This window comes from Triticum aestivum, chromosome 2D (assembly GCF_018294505.1).
Source record: "Triticum aestivum cultivar Chinese Spring chromosome 2D, IWGSC CS RefSeq v2.1, whole genome shotgun sequence".
NCBI lineage: Eukaryota > Viridiplantae > Streptophyta > Magnoliopsida > Poales > Poaceae > Triticum > Triticum aestivum.
In genome coordinates this window covers 26735062-26755664 of record NC_057799.1, presented here as the reverse complement: position 1 = coordinate 26755664, position 20603 = coordinate 26735062, and the positions used below count along the sequence as shown (strand labels likewise).

At 42.0% G+C, this 20603-nt stretch overlaps 1 protein-coding gene across 3 annotated transcripts; it reads right to left on the bottom strand.

Moving 5' to 3' along the window:
• Nucleotides 1-485: 485 nt before the first annotated feature.
• Nucleotides 486-19414, bottom strand: LOC123051226 (probable cleavage and polyadenylation specificity factor subunit 1). 3 transcript variants are annotated; one of them, XM_044474038.1, is made up of 27 exons: nt 18922-19409; nt 18664-18801; nt 17815-17968; nt 17420-17555; nt 16492-16637; nt 16211-16306; nt 16062-16114; nt 13959-14090; nt 13802-13853; nt 13595-13711; nt 12833-12973; nt 12476-12601; nt 11663-11740; nt 11280-11399; nt 9090-9182; nt 8751-8845; nt 7868-8067; nt 6569-7311; nt 5287-5367; nt 5133-5198; nt 4982-5059; nt 4604-4834; nt 4237-4365; nt 3876-4049; nt 2486-2671; nt 1494-1861; nt 486-935 (listed from the first exon to the last, which is right to left on the bottom strand). In XM_044474038.1, the coding sequence occupies exons 1-27, from the start codon at nt 19263-19265 to the stop codon at nt 821-823; spliced, it is 4392 nt and encodes a 1463-aa protein (XP_044329973.1). In that variant the 5' UTR covers nt 19266-19409; the 3' UTR covers nt 486-820. The 3 variants fall into 3 exon arrangements, with proteins under 3 accessions (XP_044329973.1, XP_044329974.1, XP_044329976.1); XM_044474039.1 differs by lacking the exon at nt 9090-9182 and having other exon boundaries at nt 18922-19408; XM_044474041.1 differs by lacking the exon at nt 486-935 and having other exon boundaries at nt 1490-1861; nt 18922-19414.
• Between the last annotated feature and the right edge of the window lie 1189 nt (nt 19415-20603).

Sequence of the window (20603 nt, the reverse complement as noted above, 5' to 3'; positions counted from 1 at the left end):
AAAACCACAACTCTTGCAAAGTTTCCCACTTTACCATAGTTGTTGCATTCGGTGATGTATACTCCCTCCTGTTGGGTTTATAATTTGGGCACAGGTTTTTAGGTCTTCAATTTGACTAATAAAAAATGGATAATGCAACCACAAAATTATATAGTTAGAAACTTCATTTGACAAAGAATCTGAAGATAAACTTTTTGTAAAAGGAGTGTAATACTCCCTCCTTCCCATATTAGCAGATGCTCAAACGGACGACGCGTTATGCTAAGCTTTCCTTAACATATGGCAATACTACATGCAGTAGGAGCCTTTCCTACTGTTTAACTGTAAAAAAAACATATGGCAATACTAGCAATTTGGGAGCTCAACACCAGATTGAACGTCACTGAACCACAACGCGTCGGACTGAAACCTTTGCTACCGTTTTCCTAAATAAAAAGCTAAAGTTTCCATAACAGAGAAATGCGTCCGACAATCACATGGCCAACTGACAGTGAAATTTGTATCGCAAGCCATTAAGATAGTACACGTACATTACAGTCACCAGGGGCATGGTCAGGAAGGACAATGCAAGAAGCTCAACGGCCACTAATTAGAAAGAAATCAACCACCATGGCCATTTACAATGCGCTTCCAAGTGCTAATCATATGTACGCGGTAAGGTGGTTATAATTTACTCACAAAGATCAAACTGGCCAGCATTTAATCCTATCGTACATATGTCACCGGAGTTACCAAAAATCGACAAGCGTCATCCATGCACCGCTAGCTTTTCGATCTGTATCATGGTGTTAGATCCAACATTGATCGCCCATACTTTAATTCACAGGAAACTCGTGCCTAGCGAAATATCCGCAAAGTTGGAAAGGATCTGCGCACGGGTAGTCCCAATCTGCTGTGCGATGTCAAGCTGCTCTTCCAACGATAGCATCTCATAGCTACAAATGTAGAGGGTAGAATGTGGATTAGAGGCATGAGAAAAAGCAACACAACTAAAAGAAAAGAATAACAGCTGTTCTACAGCAGAGATTTTAACAGGCTAGACCAGTGAAAACTGGCCAGCTTGCACAGGGTGTACCGGAATCAGTCAGGCGTGATATTTGGAGTAGCTGGTTTTCAGAGCTGACCATTTTTTTTACCAATCATACTGATCATTTACAATCTAATTACTCTTAATGTTTGCAGCTAGAAATTTCAACTTACTGTTCCCTATCTAGTATCTACCACCACTACCCTTCTACCGGCAATAGCAGCATCCAGACACCGACGAAGATCAATACATCTCAAATCTTGGCTTGAATGGATACTTGTACTCCCTCCGTCCCAAAATAAGTGTCGCTGATTTAGTACAAACACTTAATTCGGGACGGAGGGAGTATTTCTTTACGTGAAGAAACAATGCAAAATATTTGGAGAGTGTAACAAGATGTGCAGAGAGCATAAGGGCTGCATAAGTGGTAAAATAATATAAGCTGATGTGTGGAAGCTTCACTTACTGTGCAAGAAGCTCAAAGTCAATGATGTTATCTGGTCCAGGACGATGTGCCTTCCCGTTGGATTTGAACTGCCTGAATGATCTTGGGTTCAGGCCACACACGTGGGGGACGGCATCTACAAGCTTCCTCTGTAAGCTCTGAAGCCGGCGGAATGTCAACTCATCAATAGGCGCAATGCATCCAATACCACCATCCAAAGTACCAAAAAGAAGGGCAAAACGATTCGTCTTCTCAGATGCCAATCCTGGAGCGGGAAGCATCTGCAGCCTCATAAACTTGGTCAGATGGGCTCCAACATGGAACTCTGCTCTGGAAAGGAGCTTCTGCCCCTTCCAGCTCTCCACCATTTTGGGAGCATAGTAGAAGATCTGCATGATGTTATTCGTTAGAGTGCAGTGAATAATCAGGTGGACAGGGTGGCACTTCCATGTTGCACTATATCCAACTAACTCAGGTGTTCAGTAGGAAGCATATGCTGTACAAGTCAAGTAGTATCCCCAATTATATTTGCCAACAAAGCACACAAGCTCATGCTGCTCAGCAAATATGCCGAATATCTTTAAATGGTAGTAGATCAACTAACCATTGGCAGAATAGGTGGGCCAAACTGGACTACTGCAAAGTACCCAACCATAACATACTACCATAAGAGGGACTTGAAATGACATTTAACAGTAGTAATATAATTATTTCCTTGATTCCGATTACCAGATGATTTTCTGACATCAAGTCCACAACTAGTTCAAAGAGAGGATGTCTACAGTTATTACTTAATACGGAGTATGTTTATGTTTAAACACTGGTAATGAATGGCCCTAGCAAAGATAATATCACAGGAACCAGTCCAGTAGTAAGTGATAGTTTGATGCTTCAATGAATTTTTGATTCAGTATCATCAAGAACTCATTTCAAAGTAAATAACTAGCAGATGGATCAAATAGTACAAACACTGAAACAAACCAGTAACATAAAAGGTTATAAGAAGGAATGACCTGCAAATTTTTATCAGAGTCAGAAACTGCAAGGTTCAGTGTGCTTCCATCAATTAAGAACTCAGTTGCAAAGCAATCTAGAGATCCAAAATCTTTTGCAAGCAGAGTCAATTGAGAACCTTGCTCCTTCCAGCTAAGAAAATATACGCTTTTATGGATATCGCCAAACAAAACAAAATTTTTGACCTGCAAATTTAAAGAATATCACAGGACTGCACAATTGCTGCATCTCGTATGCAGAATCACAATATAAACATGTTATTAAATCATGCAACAGCCTACCTTAAGATACAAGAAAGAATGTATAACATCATAATGAATATGAAATCAAACTAGTTGGGCAATACATAGTATAGAAATCTGAAAGGGATAACAACTATATTATGTAAAGACTGCAAATTGCTGGACCGTATAATTTGCCAAGAAACAAATATTAGGAACCACAGCATTGACAGAGGCCACAGGTGATGAAGTCGAGGAATGACGGAGCTCATACACCTGCTTGAGTAAGAGGAGATCCATAGTGTGATGGCTTTGGTGAAGAGCAACACAGGACCCATAAGAGCAGAGAGAACGCAAGCAGTCGTTAGCCGATGGCAAAAGGCTGCTGGGAGGACAAGGAGATTAGTTCATCACAGAGCATGCATCTGCTCGCAGAGCTGAGAGCGACTGATTGGAATGACTCGTTAAGGTGCAATTCAGAGCATCTGCCAAGCAGAGAAGCTCCAAAGCACAAGTCCAACTAGCTCAAACGACAGGCTTAAATCATAACATGCCCTGTGAGAAGCACAGAGAAGGCAGCAAGAAGAGCGACAGCGGTGCACGCATCCATTGCTGGGAGGGGCGACAGTGTGAGCAGCAGACAAGGTGCACGGATGAGGAAGTGAGCGTATAATACTGAGTTTGAAGTTTAAACTTCACGTGGATGTAAAACATGTCCCGCCGTACTAGTGCATTTTTCTTTGAGAATCTATAATAAAGTTCTACAAATGAACTCCATGGAATTTGCAAATTTCAAAAAATGTCCATTTGCAAAGGAAATAGCACCCCAGCAGACAGTCTCTGAGATGGGAAATACTACGGAGGTAGCACAATGGAAAACTTTGAGAATCTGACTGGGTTCCAACAAGCCCATTCATTAAGCATGGCATTTCAGCTTACTCTTTCAAAGCCAGAATAGATCTAGCTGAAACAGAAAAGATTAAGCACAAGCTCAGTATTTCTTTCCCCTTACTAAGTTGTCCTCAAAACACATGAAAGAGTTGGAAACACAAGATTTTTCTATTTGTATGAGGGACTGAGGAAGGTTGATTATAAGGATGAGCATTAAATGTGGGCACAACATGCAAAGGAGCAACATATTCAGAACCAATCGTTGTGCAATACTCACAATGTTCAAGCTCACAACATGCAAAGGAGCATCATAGAATGCAACAGCGGTCAATTCAGAACCAGTCCATTTGCTCAATGTGATCTTTGGACCAGCAGCTATCAGCAGATGACCTTGAAGTGACGCAACAGCTGATACGGCGCCTTTACTCTCTTTTGAGTAGACTTCAGTTACCTGGAATTAATCTTTACATGTTAACAAATTAATATGGTACTCCCTCCGATCCAAATAATTGACACTGGCTTAGTACAATTTTATACTAAAGTTGCACTAAGCCAGCGTCAATTAATTTGGATCGGAGGGAGTAGTAAATTGCGATAAGTTGAAAACATGCAATAGCAACAGTGTTCCCCTACAGTACCAGATTTTGAGAATTTTCACTTTTAGTGAAAGAGAACAGAAGCACCCGTCCTCTGGCAGCTACGTCCTCCCCTTGAACATAAGCAGTCCCAATGGCCATCAGGGTTTCATTTTCCTTGGTGGTTGTGTTCTGAAGTGAAATGCAGAACCTTTTTGTGAATAGAAAATACATATGAACATTTGGTCACTGAAGTTTGTGATCAGATAGATTTTAAGCCCAAATATAGAAGCTGGCAAATATAAACGTAGAAGCTGTGTCTCCTTGTTCTGTTTAATTTTGTCATAACTAAAGACCAATATCTGAACTAGAGCTAGTCAAAACAGCTTTTAATTTGTTTTAAGTATGGAAGGACAAAAGAAATACATACATGCAATGTAACAATGCGCACAGTCAGAGCATTTTCAAACGATTGCATCGGAATAGTGGACCTTGTCTCCCAACGTCCACTAGGTTTCTCCAACTCTAATACGCGAACTTCAAATTCCTCAACAGTATACGTTTTTTGCAGGTCATCGGCACTTGTAGCATCATTATCCATGTGATGAACCAAATCTTGATCAGCCATAATTGACAGAACTTGATTTAGGGGGCGAACAACCTGCAGAAATATAAAATGAGCAATTGAACTAGATAAGTGAGCACAGTTTATTATTGTGTGATGGTGCCAGACAACCATAATTGAAGATGGCAATAACAAAACAGTGTTACAAATTATCATTGGGAACAGCGGATACAGACTACTTACAGGAACAGACACGATAAGTGGATACAGAGACTGCTCGGCATAATATGTAACCTGATGAGGGGTACCATGCAAAGGGATCTGCAAAGGTGCAATGTATGAAAAGTCTGCAACAAAATGAGATACAACTTACGTGTACCTAAACAAATTTTACCTTTTGGACAGGCCAGTAGTTGTCATAGTTATATGCTTCGGGCAGTTGACATATCTTCAGAAAACCCTGTTAAAACATGGAAAATCACCAATCTTAAAATTTCCTATTTCTTAAAGTATATGAGGAAGATACAAATATTCAAACAACTCCTTACCTGTGATGTAACATATATAAGCCCATGACAACAGTTTACATTGTGGAGAACAGTAAAGGCTTCAATGGGACCATCACATAACTGCAAAATGGGACAGCTTAGATAGGACCACACCGATGACTAGAAGCAAATATAGTTATAGTTGAAACTGCGTATAAATGCAGATTTCCAGTTGCATAGTATACCATACAGATATAACAAAATAAGATTTGGTTGTAAGAAACACCGCATCAATTTAGATCGATTTGGTACTTCAGAATCAACTTAAGCCTGAAGAGTTGTGGACATATCTTTTCTTTTTCTTTTTTTCTTCGAATTTTCTTTTTCGAAAATTGTGGACATATCTCATCATGCAGATGATAAGGACTCTAATAGGGAGAGAACATCCCACCCTGGTACCCCTGGCACGAACAATCGTGCGCTCTGGGAGGTTCCCGCAAGCGAACGATGCCGTTCGCTCTGGGATGCCCCTGGGAACGAACGACGCCATGCGCCCTGCTCATCAAGGCCCACACTGTCAGCCTATTGGAACATTCGCCCATTACCATTTCCAGAAGAAAAAAAGGTGGCATATATGACCATTTAAATCTACGCAGAAACAAAAGAAATGTTTAACCATTCCGATGTCAGCTAAGGTAATTGGCATTGTGGTGGTTTTTCAGAACAGCATGTTTATTTCTCAATCCAAATTTAAAGTTAGTTGAAAGACTCTTCAATCAGATGTAACAGCAAAATCTTGCTGCAATCAGTAAGAAAAACAAAAATAACTAGATTCCACATCCCAGCACATCACATTAAGCAACAGCAAAGTGAGCCTAACTAGGGAACTGTGCATTGTCTAAAAGTGTTGACTAGTGACATTAGCAGCATTCAGAGAGCTAGAGGCATGCAGGTGAGATCGCTTTAGTTGATTTATACTCCATCAAATTTGGAAACTACTATACATGCAAAGAAATTAAATAGTGTGAAATACGTGTAAACAAGTATTCGTAGGTTGAAACAAGAAACGGGGTCAAATATCTCAAAGTATATTAGGATTGCCCAAGCTTCTTCATCGGTTCAGACTTTTGCTTCTACTGGTTGGTACATGAAACATATGATATTAGAGCCAAGAGATCTTGGTTTCAAGCCTCGGCTTTCACAATTAATTAAAAAAGTTCCTTGCCCTCTTTCTGTTCATGTTTAGGCCTTATCAAGCCACACGTGAGAGGGGGTGTTGGAAGTATATGAAACTTAATAAACACTGCAAGACAACAAAAACCTCGGCATAACAACGACATACCTGTGGATGCACCCGAAATCGTTGTCGACAAACCATAACCCAGACTGGCCTCGTGCCACTAAGAAACAATCCCTCATAACCTCCAACATTGTTAAAAATTGTGATTCTCGGTCGTGCAAGACTTGATATGTCTTCTCGTAATGTAATGTCAACAGAAATTCGGCGAAATCTCAAATTTTTTAGTCTTGAATCACTGGCACTGGCAAGATCCACAGAACCAGCAGGTGAAAATGAATTGTCTTTCACATTACTCTCCAAGCCTTCATAGCAATAAGCATGGTAGCACAAAAATGTCCCATCGTTCAATAAACCAAAAAGGAATGGGCGACTGAACTGGCCAGACCATCTATGCATTGCAAGCTCAACTACCCGAATGCTATCCGCTGCTTCTTTCTTTAGAGAAACTTTAGTGTCATCCTGTCTTCCTTTTGCATCAACCAAAAGAGCCTCACCAGACAAGAAACTTTCCACAGAGAAAACACATCTGAAACTAGGCACTTCAAAAATTTCTAGTTTACCACTTTCATAACAAATGATGCAGTATATATCAGACTGCTCCTGAGATGAACTACCACCGCCATCAACCGGTTCTGCAATACCACTAGATAGCCATGCATCACTACGTGTCTTTCTCAGCCATGGTTCAGGACCTCTGTCACGATAAAGTGTACATGCAGATATTTTTTCACTTAAGCTTGTAAAAATACTGGGAACACTGATAGAAAGAGCACAAGTAGAATGATCTGCATCAGAAAATGAAACATCATGTATTTAAGCTAGATCTTTCCCTTTTACATGATCTCTTTATCTATGAACAAAATCTTCACAAAATATACGTCTATTTTGTCTGAGAACTGAGATCACCCTTCATTCCATCCAAACCTCACCTAAATTCACAAGGTAGCACTGAACTAAGGATGTGAGCTAGATCTTTCCCTTTTACAAACATGTTATGATTGAATATACAGCTTTGTACATATATATTTATCTAATGAGAAAGCACCAGCTTGCTAACTTCTATCTTCAGCTGTAGGGAAACCTTCGCATGTTGAAGTGCACTATGAAGCTATACAGAAGCTAGATAAGTATTTTAAACCACTCACCTTCCAATTGCCTATTCAGTAGCTACTATGATCTCCGTATAACAATTGTTCTCGAACAAGTTCTCTCACACTACTGACAAATTTGGCCTATCTTACTATTGGTTAACTTAAACTTCAAAGGTTGACTGAATTTTATATATAAGGCCACAGCAAGAAAGCATAACTGAAAAATGATGGACTAGTGGATATACTATACCTCCTACAAGAAGTTGAATAGTTCCATCAACCATCTTCAAAAGAACGTATGGATCTGCAATGGAAGCAGATGCCACTCCAAGAGGCTCAGAACTTGACGATGAAGATTCTGAAGAATGCGCAGTAAAGTTTAGCTCTTGTGTCATGAAAGAACCATCAAGCACACGAGCACCTGAGGCGTATACCTGTATGACACGCCGCCTGCAAAGATTCAAACAAAACCAGAATGATAAAGGCTACTAATTATTAATGTCAAACTGTCACGAACATAATTCAATAATAAATTATAAAAAACTTCATTTATGATTCTAGAAGGATGTAAAATACTAAAATGTAAGATCATCTCCAGCTGATCCCCTATCCTATTATTCCAAAATGTATGCCTTATCCCAGAAAGATTAACCAAAAGTTTATACCTTTTCTAACCTAAGTTTATATTATATGTTGGTGATGCTCTAGTTCCCTAAGTGTGGGAACATTAAATAACATGCTTAAGTTTTTGGACAGCACATGTGCATTAATCTCAACAGGGCTGGGTTGTCACACAAAAACTGTGATACACCTACACATGACTGGAGATATGAAATGTATAAATTAAGACAAATAATACTAACTTCACAAGTTAACAGTTTTACATGTTTTGAGATTGCAGAGAAAAAAAATCATGGAAGCACTTGGATCTGTGCTGACCTGGTGGGCTCATGCAGTCCAGGGCAGCCAACAGCCCAAGATATATTGGTTGTGTCCATTACTATAAGACCAATGAGGTCTTTAAAATGAATGTCCATAACATGAATGTGTTGTGATGTATGAATTCCACGACAGATGGTGCCAAGCCAGTATAAGTAATTGAGTACATTCAAAAATATTAAAGAGCAGCATACCTTCCGAACAAGTTACCAGCAGCAATGGTTGCCCCTTGAACATAATAATCAACTGTTTCAGTAACTTCTCCTAGATCATCACCTGTCTCAAGTACCTTCCATAACGTAATAATGTCATACAGTCAGTAATCACTTCATCAGAAGAAATTAAAGAGGATCAAACACAGAGCCACAAAGGCAATAAACCGAATACATATGTCAAAGGCAAAACGATGTAACATTGAAGAAAAAACTTGGAAAATTCAAGTTTTGAAACAATCCCATAATACAGCACAAGAAAAAAGAAAAGGTCTACTTGCCCCTAGAGTTAAGAGACAGCATAAGAGCATCTCCCCTTACCCTAAAATTCCTTGATTCCCAAAAACCTGTCATTTTGGGACCATCCCCTATGCCGGCCTTTGGCTTCTGTGTGGGGACTTCAATACGATCTACCTTGAAGCCGACAAGAACCGGAACTTGTGTTAGAGTAATCCTTGCAGCAGTCAATCAATGAGTCAAGTCTGTGTCTTAGGTACAAGTCTGTGGGTCAAGTCAAGATGCCTTAGGCTGTAAGAAAGCCACTGAGGTGGTTCTGTACTAGTTACTTTTCAGCTATAAATAAGGACTGAAGCCTCACCAGCTGCATCCATCGCAGCCCAGAAACTAAGCCCCAAAACAGAACCTGTGCTAGTTGCTACTAACAATTGGCATCAGAGCTGGTTAAGGTGAGGATCCTGAGAGATGTCAGCTTCAGGTCAGGGTGCTGCCTGCAGTCCAGCTCCCCAGCAGCGGCTTCATTCCCCTTTGCCACCACCAAGAGGACCGCATCACCGTATATCTTTGCCACTGAAGTTGCTGTTATTTACAAGCAAATTGCCACCACCTCATCACCTCAGCCTCCCTGCCCGAAAAAGGGGGGAAAAGCCGATTCCAAATGTTGTTGTTGCTCGTCATGGATTCTCGGGGATAGCTCGCCCCTCGCCCGCCACGTCCCATAACGCCTTCGTCCCGAGCAGGCAGCAGTGTGGCCCACAGCTCCTCCTGGAAGGCCCCCGACAGCTCATTCGACCGGAGCCCAGCTCCAATTCCCCATGCCCAGGACCAGGACACGGTGACAACGCAAGCCGGACGTCCCCTTGCCGATGCCACACTGACCTACTCCAGCTGTCCTCCGGCAGCTGCCACCTGCTATTGTTCCTAGAGCTCCCCGACCAAGCTCGTCAAGGTAAGCAGCTCCGCGACCTCCCCCCTTGCATTGTCTCATTTCTGTTCTTAATTTCATTACTGTTTTCGCTCTTTTCGTCAGCAATATTATGCTGATCTATTTTCTTTCCTAATTGACCTTGATGTTTTCCTTCCGTTACTAGCTAAAAAACACGGGCAAGGCTAAAACTGCCGAATCAGCATTCTAGTAGGGCTGGACACAGCGATACGGCCGGACACGCTGCGCGTATCCCACAGCCTCTTTTCGAATTAAAAAAAAAGAAAAAAAAAGGGATACAGCTGGGATACGTAAGGGACTCAGGAGGCCCAGTAACACACTCGGCCTGATATGAACCCTAATTTTTCAGGCTGCTCGGCCACGAACACCACAAAGGGGCTCGACCTCGAACCTGCTCCAAGCTCCAGCTAACATGCTGCCGCCGTGTCCGTGCTTCTTAGGTTGTATCACCGTGTCCGTGTCTCCGTATCCATGCTTCTTAGGTTACTAGTAACCCAATGTTGTTACTACAAACAGTAATTGTAATGTGGATTAACCCTGTACATATGCTGCATATTTACTACTTGCTAGGATCAATCATGCTACTGATTGTTTGATGGTTTTGTCTCCAGGCTGGGGGTGAAGGAAAATGGCTGCTGCAGTTCTCACTGGATCAGTACCATCAACTTTGTGTTTGAGATGTATTTTCTGTACAAATTTTGTTGTTGATGTTGGATGAACCAGAAATTAGATGAATTCAGAAAGACAGTCGTTCATGTTAAGAGAAGGAGATGCAATTGTCAATTTGTGCAATGTTCAGGTTGCAGTTGTTCAAGATGGATTAGAGCAATTGTATGAAGATGTGTATGCAAAGAAAACAATGGTTCTTGTATTATATATATTATTGAAGGCAAAACACTTGCAACTTGTATTATGAAAATTTGGTCCTTTTGCATTAGTGGATAATTTCATTAACCATGTCCATTTGCCACATCGATCTGAACCCAAATATCATCAATTAAGTTTTTTTATCCCCCGCTCTCCATCGCTCTGGCAACTTCAAAAATATGTCTCCTTCCCGTTTTCTCTTCACATGGTCTTTTTAGCAAAGCAGATAGGAGTAGGCTCCGATCTTGTCTGTTTTTTGTCAGGCTGTTGGTCCTGTTTTAAAACTAGGCCTAGTGTGCCCTATAGCCATGATTTTTTTAAAGGATTTTGGGTCTTTTCAATGTCATAATAGTTATGGGGGTGGTTAGCTTCCACTCAAAATACTATGTCAAAAAAATCATAAGCATTAAACTTCAGTATACAGCTGCAAGGGAAATCAGCAAAAATCAAATTTCTGTTACCATGGTCCGGCCCTCTAGACTTATTATCAGATATGCATGATATTCATTATCTTCAGTGGTATGTGCACGGGAACTCTTATAGTACACTGTCCAAATACCTCTGCAACTTGGTAATTCCACCTACACAAGTAAAGAACAAATATAAGTCAAGATTAGGTAACATGAAATTTCCATGTAAGAAAAAATGACGAACACCGGTGCGACAAAAATCTTGACCAAACACCACAAAGGCAGGGGATTAAAGTTCAAATATGTTGGTCAAGTTCTTCAAAAGGCATTGGTGGAATATTTGGGGTTTGAGCTGAACACTGACATACAACTCACTGGTCAAACTCATTCTTCCTATTATGTAACTGGGATGAAAAGGGGGGAGAAAAATGCACCTCAGTAATTAAATCAGGGCGAATAGATTGTTGTAGGACAGAAAGTGATCCATTCTTTCCATGACCAGAACAGCACACCTGAAATAGAGTTAATACTGTCACAAAGAGTGTCTAAAATGGAGAACAAAATAAATGCTTCTCGGTAATTAAATGACAAAAAGATTGTTGAACTTCCTTTCACTGATTCACTGAAGCAACAGAGATATTGGTGCAAAGGTGGTAAACTAGTAACAGAATGTAAATCGTTAAGGTCACATATGAGGAGCTAACGATAAAGACACATTCCTGTCGGATGTGTGATTTCAATAGCATATATTGAGGAACTTTGGAGAAAGCAACATACACGGTAAGGACGCAGAAACAACTATTCTGATGATACAACGTTTCTCATTTATGCGCCCATTTTTTTCCCTTACACTCTGACAGGGTTCAATCTACTCATTCTGGTAAGAGTCCTGGAAGCTCACAGGGAAACCGTTAACAGCCCTTCTCACATAGACTCCAACAATGTGCTCTCTTGATTTATTTACCTTTCTTATTTTTCGATTTGTTTCCCTGACCTAATCGTGTGAGATCGTAAATTTGAAATAAAACCTAATCCCCCTAGCAGGCTAGTACTAATCCCATAAATTACCAGGATCTCCGATTACCAGCAAGTTACAAGCAGGACTAGGAACCTGAATACAATAGACAATACCCATTCTCCAAATCCACAATGAATCATGTACACATTCAACAAAAAAAGCTAGCACAGCTGGAACAAAATGGACCTAATTATAGCCAAAGACGGAGGTGAAGTCTAATGCAACTGACCAACTCATAATTGCTTTGCTTTGCATTTCCTGTTGCATTGGCATCTGCATTGACTCTTAAACCATACGAAAAATCTTTCAGAGGGCCAACATTGATCAACTTATCTCTCACGACATATGAGATTTTCTGTGAAGTAAGTGAAACAAATTAGTGGCAAGAAATAAGCAATGAGTAAGCAATTACCAAATTATGCACAGGAAATTCATGATGTAGTATATTTTAAGCAAACTGTAAATTGAAGTGGTAAGTGGTAACTAACAAGTGGCGTTAAAAAGGATTATATACACAAGAACATGATTCTATCACTAGAGTTGTATATAAACAAATAACAACCATGCAACTGGATCATTTTCAGACCTGTGCTGACTCTGTACTGTTTGGCAGCATGTTATTCTGAAAAGAAAGTTCCTCAACACTGGTCACATCCTGTAAAATGTCAGAAGGCACCCTCTTCAGGCGCTTCGAAAACGGCAGGTCGCCGTCAATATCACCAGACCGCTGCACAAGTAGATCACCATATATCACCAGTCAACGATTAAAGGGACAGTATTTGCTTACTTCATTTTACAAGAGCTTAGTACAGTGTGGCCGACAAATTCAAATATATCAGCACAACTTCGACTATAAACGTTATAGTAATACTAGTAAACCCATAAAGTACAATATTGATTAATAAACACATATTGGTAAAAATATATATAAAGTGTGGAAAGCTTAAGGTAGATGTAACATTTCCATGTCTACTCTGTAGGTCATTTCCATCAAAGAAACATATGAGCATCAATGATTAAGATCCCATTCTAAATATAGCAGACAAGTAACACATTCAATCAAGTCCTGCAGAATGTATGCATAGGATTCATTTTGAGTGAGATGCCTTATTGGTTGGAATATTTGGTGCTTTCACATATCCGAGGAAGACAAGCTGGTGTAGACTATGCTTCTGGACTTTTTCCGGTTTAACCAGTGGTCTGCTTGGATTTAGGCGTTCAGCAACTATGCTTAAAACACTCGACGGCAAGCCATTTCTAAAATAAATATGCAGATCATCTACAGTACATGCAAAAAGTACTTCCTGCAGAATGCCACATTGAGAAAGGTATCTCAAAAGTCAAATACCTCGTCTATTAGATCTGGTAAGGCAGATGTTGCCACACCACAGGAATATTGCACAAGAAGGCTGTCTCCCAAACGGCTACCAAGGAAGAAGAATGAACTTCCAATAGTCGTAGCACCCTGTGCACAGATGGATCAATAACATATGAGGGGTTGGTAATATTAAATATGAAAAGGTATATAAGCACAAGAAGTGTATGAGCAACTAACCGAACTGATGACAGATGCTTTTGACTTCATAAGATCTAATCTTCGCACAGTTCTGCGAAAGAAAAAGAAGCAGATAATGATCAACCGTATCATGCCTACAAAAGCTAGAACAGCTGCACAGCAATAGGACAGATAATGATCCATAGAGTTATCATACCTGCCATCGTAAACAACTGTAAGTAACAGCATTTCTCCAGTCTTTGTCGAGAACATTACAATATCATTGGATAACCATGTTGCTTTAGCTGCATCAAGCTCCACATGGAAATTTATTTTAGGAATTTCTGGACTGCAAAGAAAAGGAAAAGGTTACCAGCTTTGACATATACTGGAGGGGAAGAAACTAAGATATATCAATATATGGTAGAAACTTAGTTGTTGGTCAAACATGCACTGTACATGCAAGCCATATATACTCATAGGTAGAACCACCATTTCTCGATTTAAGAAGATATGGTTCGATGTTAATAATTATTAGTACCATATTTCACAGCAAACAGGATTAAGTGAACCATGCCAAAACTAGGTTCAGTGTTTCATCTGCTCATCTTCAAAAGCATTTCTCCAATTTTCACAACAGTGGCACAAGTCACAATGTGAAAGAGATATTCAATTGCGGAGAGTTTTGTTTAGTAAATTGTGCCTATTAAACACCGGTTGACCCGAATAAAAGGTGGAGTTGGAGGTGGAGGTGCAGGTACAAAATAATCAACAAATGCAAGTGTCCAACAGTTCCGCATGGGAGCATATACAAACATTCCCTTCGCAAAATATGGTTGGATAGATATACCAGACAACACAAGAATCAAAATATGATGTTCTAGATTCTTCAATTCACTATTACATCCATTCTTCGCAAATAATTTAGACTATATAGCTCAAAATTTACATGTTTCTCTATGCTTAATTCATAATCCATACACCATTAGTCTTAATCCGTGCTTCACCATTGGTTTGAATAGGAAGATAATGACATTTGTTAGCCAAGCAGGGATCCTATTCTTAGGGGCTAGCCAAGTCAGTATTCGCTATAAGGGCATGCTTGGCCTGGAAGGACTAGAATCCCTACATGATTGAACTATAACATATCCTAATCTTGCTATTTAAATCAATCGCTTGCCTAACTAAATATCTTCCAACTAATAGAATTATATTTTTATCTCCAAAGAAGGTACAAGATGCTGTCACGTTCCTGCATTGTACGCACTAAATATACCACGCACAAGTAGCTACAGAGTTGTTCATAGTTCATACCCTATGGTAGGACTGCAGGAGAGTACCTGGCACACTAGCACATATGCTGGCTTGAGTAGTGAGAAACTAAAGTTCACGTACAATTTTTTTCTAATGTGTCGATTGTTGAATGGTTGGTTGCGAGATCTTATGGGTTTCACCTCTAGCCTACCCCAACTTGTTTGGGACTAAAGGCTTTGTTGTTGTTGTTGTTGTTGTTGTTGTTGTTGTTGTGTCGATTGTTGAATGGTATACATTCGTGCATGGTGTTTATGTGTTTTGTGTGGGTCATGTTCATGTTAGGCTTTTTATTAGACCTGCAAGTTAGCATAACCTTGACAGTTGCATGCTGAATGACACGAGATATAGATCCCATTTGTCACATCATTTATATAAGCTTTGAGCAACTTAAGCACATGAGCATCATCAGATAGGTTTTACAAGTTCGAACATATTTGTTAGTGACATAAGCACCACGAAAGTTATGCACACGTGAAATCAACCGCCAATCAAGTTATTGTAAATTCCCTTTACATTCACCCAGTTCACATCTTTCAATTACACTATTAACTATTACAGATCATGTATTCAGGTGGACTCGGTCTTTTGACTTTTGGGCTGCAAAACACCATGAGCATTAATGACTTGTAGGTTGCGAAAGAACCATTATATTATATATGATGATCCAGGTTGAAAGATGATGATATGGAGCTTGGAAACATCAGCAGCTACAAGCCTACAAGTACGAAAACAAAGTTTCTGGGAGGTGCTTATGAATACAGTTGGTTGGTGACAGTATAATTCCTTGAGTAAGGATTATTTAAACTTTTTCCAAACGGGCAATGTCCATGTAGTGGTGTGCATGTAACTGTACTAGGTGCTCGAAATCTATGGATATCTTAGGATAATCAACCAGAACGAAGACATTACATTTCGTTAATGAGATAAGAGAGAATGGACAGGCAAAAGTTATGGAAGTCGTCAGAAATGAAGGATTTATAGTCTTAACCTATATCACAAATAGTACCTGCCATCTGGCTGTGATGAAAAATTGTTGAGGGCAAGGGAACAAGAAGTGGACTGCAAGAACAAAGAAATTCACAATTCAACGACTCAGGATCAGCAAATGAAAAATAATGTAAGCCTGTCCACCATGCGGATTTAGAGGGACCAAACCTGACTATGATAGTGGATAGAATTTGCACAGACGACAAGAACACCGCCAATAGGTGGAGGCACAGAAAGAATTTGGTATGCATCATGCGGTAGGTTCTGGAAGCAAAAAACACTTTGTGATTATAATTTCAAATTTGTACATTGGAGCCAAATGGAAGGCAGATAATGAGCAGAAGACAGAAAACACCTTGGTATATTACAACATTTATTAATGAAAGATAGATGTGGAAGATACAGAAGACAGGAAATGTCAAAGCTGACAATCAATGTCATATACTTACAGCAGCAGACCATATCACTGGGTGTTGCTTCAGTGTCATGCTTATACTAAATGCTGATATCATACATGTATGGTGCTTTGATGAGATACGCCCAGCCCAGGTAGGCTCTCGCTCATGTAGTATGACCAATACAGGCTCAATATAACCTGAAGAGATAATAGAAGAAAATGCCATGAGTGGTGCCGTTTCACATTTGGATAGTTGTTACACTAGTGGTGAACATATAAATGAAGTGAACTAGCACCATAATCAATTTTCACTAAGATAATGTTTTGGATCACGCTTTTAGAATTAAGGAGTAATCTTATGGAGAAATTCTACAAAAATCCTTAGTTAATATCTGCAGGATATAAACTTACTGGACATTTTCAAGCCCGAGTATTTGACACATTTATGACTTCTTATGCATCTGGTGTCCTTCAAAGTTATGTAGAACACTGGAGATAACACATGCTGATGCGCTGCACTGTGGACTTCTTAGCAACAGTTATGGTGTACTTAATATGCTAGATCTTTCAATGGTTTGTTGTGTATCAAGTAGCAAGCACATAACAGGTGTAAACACCATAGGGTGGATGGCCAGCGGAGTGGCTTGGTTGGAGAATAGATTAGATCATAGACGACAGAGACAAACTTGGAGGGATGATCAACTTATCTCAAGCAAGCCATCTACAAATTAAGGTAACAGACCTTATGTAACAGGAAACTAAAATTCAAATCATAAAGAGATAAGTAATTGCCCGATATGGGTGTAGCTGTTGCCATACACGCTGTTTTAGCAAATTTAGATATGCCTAAGAACTATCCCCTAGTGTCATGCTTGCTTACGCATTGAAGCTCAACAGAGTTCAGAAAAAAAGCATGGAATTTTATGTTGAAGATGTAGGATGTGCAACAAATTTATATGCAGAAAGACATCTTATCTCACCATGTACAAATGTAAAATCTTTGACATGATTTGTCTCTAAAGCTCGTAAGTCAATCAAATATGATGACTCGACACGGACAGCACTAGAACTCAGTGCACGTGTAGGTTCATCTTCTCCCACTAAGCTCTGTCCAACCTAATATTGTATAAAAAAACATAAGTTACCAATCGATATGGAAAACATAGGAAAACTGGAGAACAATAATATATTGGTGATTCTACTGGACTAGAAAAGGGAATCATGGTGCACAGGACTAAAATTTTAAATAACAAATTCCAAATCTAAACACAAATTATTGAAAATATTGAAACCTGCTACTAAAGAAAACAAGAGACAGAAAAAACACCAAATAATTCCACACTTGTTAAAAATATGCGATGCAATGAAATATAACCTGGGCAGCTTTCAGAATGGCCATCTGTAGTCCATAAATAAGTGCAGCGCCACATCTGCCTAGCGGGTCAGATTTGATGACAGGACCCCAAGCAAATGATTCCCTGCCTCTTTTTAGATGCTGCCATTCTGGGCCCTCAAAGCAATGCATTGAGCTGAAATATTAAGAAAAAAAAGTTGATAAAATAGCATGTCCATTCATAGCAAGTGCGAGATAGCAAACTAGATTCAGTAAATAGAGAAATGCGGGTCCTCTTTCAATTGCAGGATTCTGAAAACATATGATTGTGTTGGCATGCCACCTTGAATCCCACGTAACTGACAGGTTGTTTGGTTGCACCATAGAATAAATACAGGAGCCGTTCCAGGTGTTTGAGTAAATGGAAATTTTCAGTTGAAATTGTGGTACTAATGAGTAAAGACCACCAAGGAAAATTTCCTATGGAATGCAATCTTACAATCAAATAACCAACATAGGAGAAACTCCTAGGAATCAAAGAAGCCCTGCTTACTTAGATTTATCGGCATCGGAAAGAGGAGTAAAAAAAATGAATGGCACTAATTGTAGTGCTATAGTTCAACCATCAGCCTCTTGATAATCATGTAAGGCTGAGATACATTCTAATTTTCAAACAATAACAAGGTACTAAAGAGATGTTATTTTCCTAATATAATTGACAAAAAAAATAGCTTGCCTCTGTTGTTGTTGAAAGGTTCTCCCTGTGCCAAAATTACAAGGTACTGCATTTTTAAGCTACATGTTTCTGTGCAGCTATGGCAAAAGAGAAAACCCTATTCACAGTAATCAAATGTTTGACAGTTATAAGAATGAGCAAGCAAGTGTGCATACCTGGTCCGCAGTCCATGGATGGCGTCATCGAATTCCAAGCAGGTTATCTTGGCGTCTCTGAAAGCGAGCGCAATCGAGTCTCGCCTGTTCTCCGCCCCGTCCGACAGCACGGCCATCGACTCGATGTTCCCATGGAGCCTACACGGTACACGCCACTCAGAGGATTATATTCAACTGAAACCACCACACACATCTCCAATTCCTGAACTGAATACAGACTGAATGAAAGATAAAATGCAGAGACAGTCGGGCGCGCACCTGTAATGGCACACGAGCTCGAGGCGGGCCCCGAGGATGCCGTCGAACGCGGCCGAGGCGCCGCCGGCCCCGTCCTCGGCGGCGGGCGCCGCCTCGGCCCTGACGGCGTAGACCTCCAGCACGTTGGCGGCCGCCACGACGAGGTTGGGGGTGGGGCCGAGGCGGCGCCTCGCCGCCGCGGCCGAGGAGTCGGCGTCGCTGTCGGCCCCGGAGGAGGAGGCCGCCGGCCCCGCCGCGGGCGCGGAGAAGGCGGCGGCGTCGGAGGGGCGGTGGGTGATGAAGCCGGCGGCGCAGTGCTCGATGCCCGTCGGCCAGTGCTTCATCTTGTACGCCGCGTAGCTCATCCTCACGGAGGCGGGCCGGCGCTAGGGTTTTGGGGCGGGGTTTCGGAAGCTCGGGGGAAGAGGCGCCGCGGAGACGACGGAGGGGGGAAGGAAGGCGGCTCGAGATTTGGCAAAAGCCCTACCGCCTCCGTTCCGCTTCACTACACAAGTTGGTTCTTTTTACATGTACATGTACAAAGCACCTCAGCAGTAAAAGAAATTACAACCAGGTCCTTTGACCAGCAGACTAGAACTCCACCGCCGAGAGCGGACGCGCCGCTGCCACCGCCGTCGCTCCTCCTGAGCCGGCGTGACCTTGCATCTCGCGGTACCCCATGCAGTCGGGAAGTCTTCGATCTAACGTCTTTCGAGACCAGCGCGCCAGCAGGGGATCCATCGCCGGCGAAGCTTCACATCGATCCATGGACCACGAGCAGCTCCTGTACACGCGGCCGCACTCCCAACGCCGACCGCCAGAACGCCGCTGCACCTCCTCCACGAACTCCACGGCAAGGCCAGAGGGAACCCCACCTTGACGGAGATGGAGCGGGACGACAAAAAGCTCCAAAGGAAGGTTGCCGCCTCCGCCGCCACAGCGACCTTAGAGCATCTCTAGTGGATCATCTATATGGACGTGTATAGCAAATTAATATACACGATGCGAGCTGAAAAACAGCTCCCAGCGACTCGTAGAAGGGCGTGTAAACATCCACGCCCAGGCCACGATGATACAAGGCGTGGAAATATACACGAGCAAGCCACGCTCGTGAGCTCGCGAAAAGGAGACCGCTGCTTCGTTCCGCGCCCGCCCGGAGGAAGGATCGAAGGAGCTCGCCCCCAGGTCGCCGTCGCGTTTCTTCTCCGGCCGTCGCCCAAGGTAACAATTTCTTCCTCTCCGGCCTTGCTCACGAGCGGGAGGGCGGGGACGGGGGGCCGCACGCCCTGTAGCTAGATCTGGCGGCGGCGAGAGGTCGGCCGCGTGGGGTGGCTGTGCGGGCGGCGCGAGCGGCGGGCGGCGCTAGCTGCGGGCGGCGTGGTGCGAGATGCGGGCGGCGGGCGGCGCTGTGCGGGCGGCGGGGTGCCGGATGCGGGCGGCGCTGTGCGGGCGGCGGGGTGCGGGATGCGGGCGGCAGAGTGCGGGGTGCGGGCGGCGCTAGCTGTGGCCTGGGGAGAGGTAGGAGGTCGACGGGCGGGCTGGGGAGGCCGGCGGCCTGCGGCCTGCGGCCTTGGGAGAGCAGTGAGGTCGACGGTGTAACACCCCGAGAATCATGCTACAGTAACTCCCTGTGATTAAGCTAATCATGTTGCTAAACAGGGCTTGATCACGTTTGAATCACATTCCTTTTCAAACTCCTAATT

What these genes read in the sequence shown, in the direction of transcription:
- LOC123051226 (XM_044474038.1), bottom strand. Translation starts at nt 19,265, where the DNA reads ATGAGCTACGCGGCGTACAAGATGAAGCACTGGCCGACGGGCATCGAG. An exon ending in TACCAGATCTAATAGACGAG is followed by an intron (nt 12,974 to 13,594) that starts GTATTTGACTTT and finishes CTACTTGTGCAG; the next exon opens with CGGTCTGGTGATATTGACGG. An exon ending in GCTGGTAACTTGTTCGGAAG is followed by an intron (nt 8,068 to 8,750) that starts GTATGCTGCTCT and finishes GAATCTTTGCAG; the next exon opens with GCGGCGTGTCATACAGGTAT.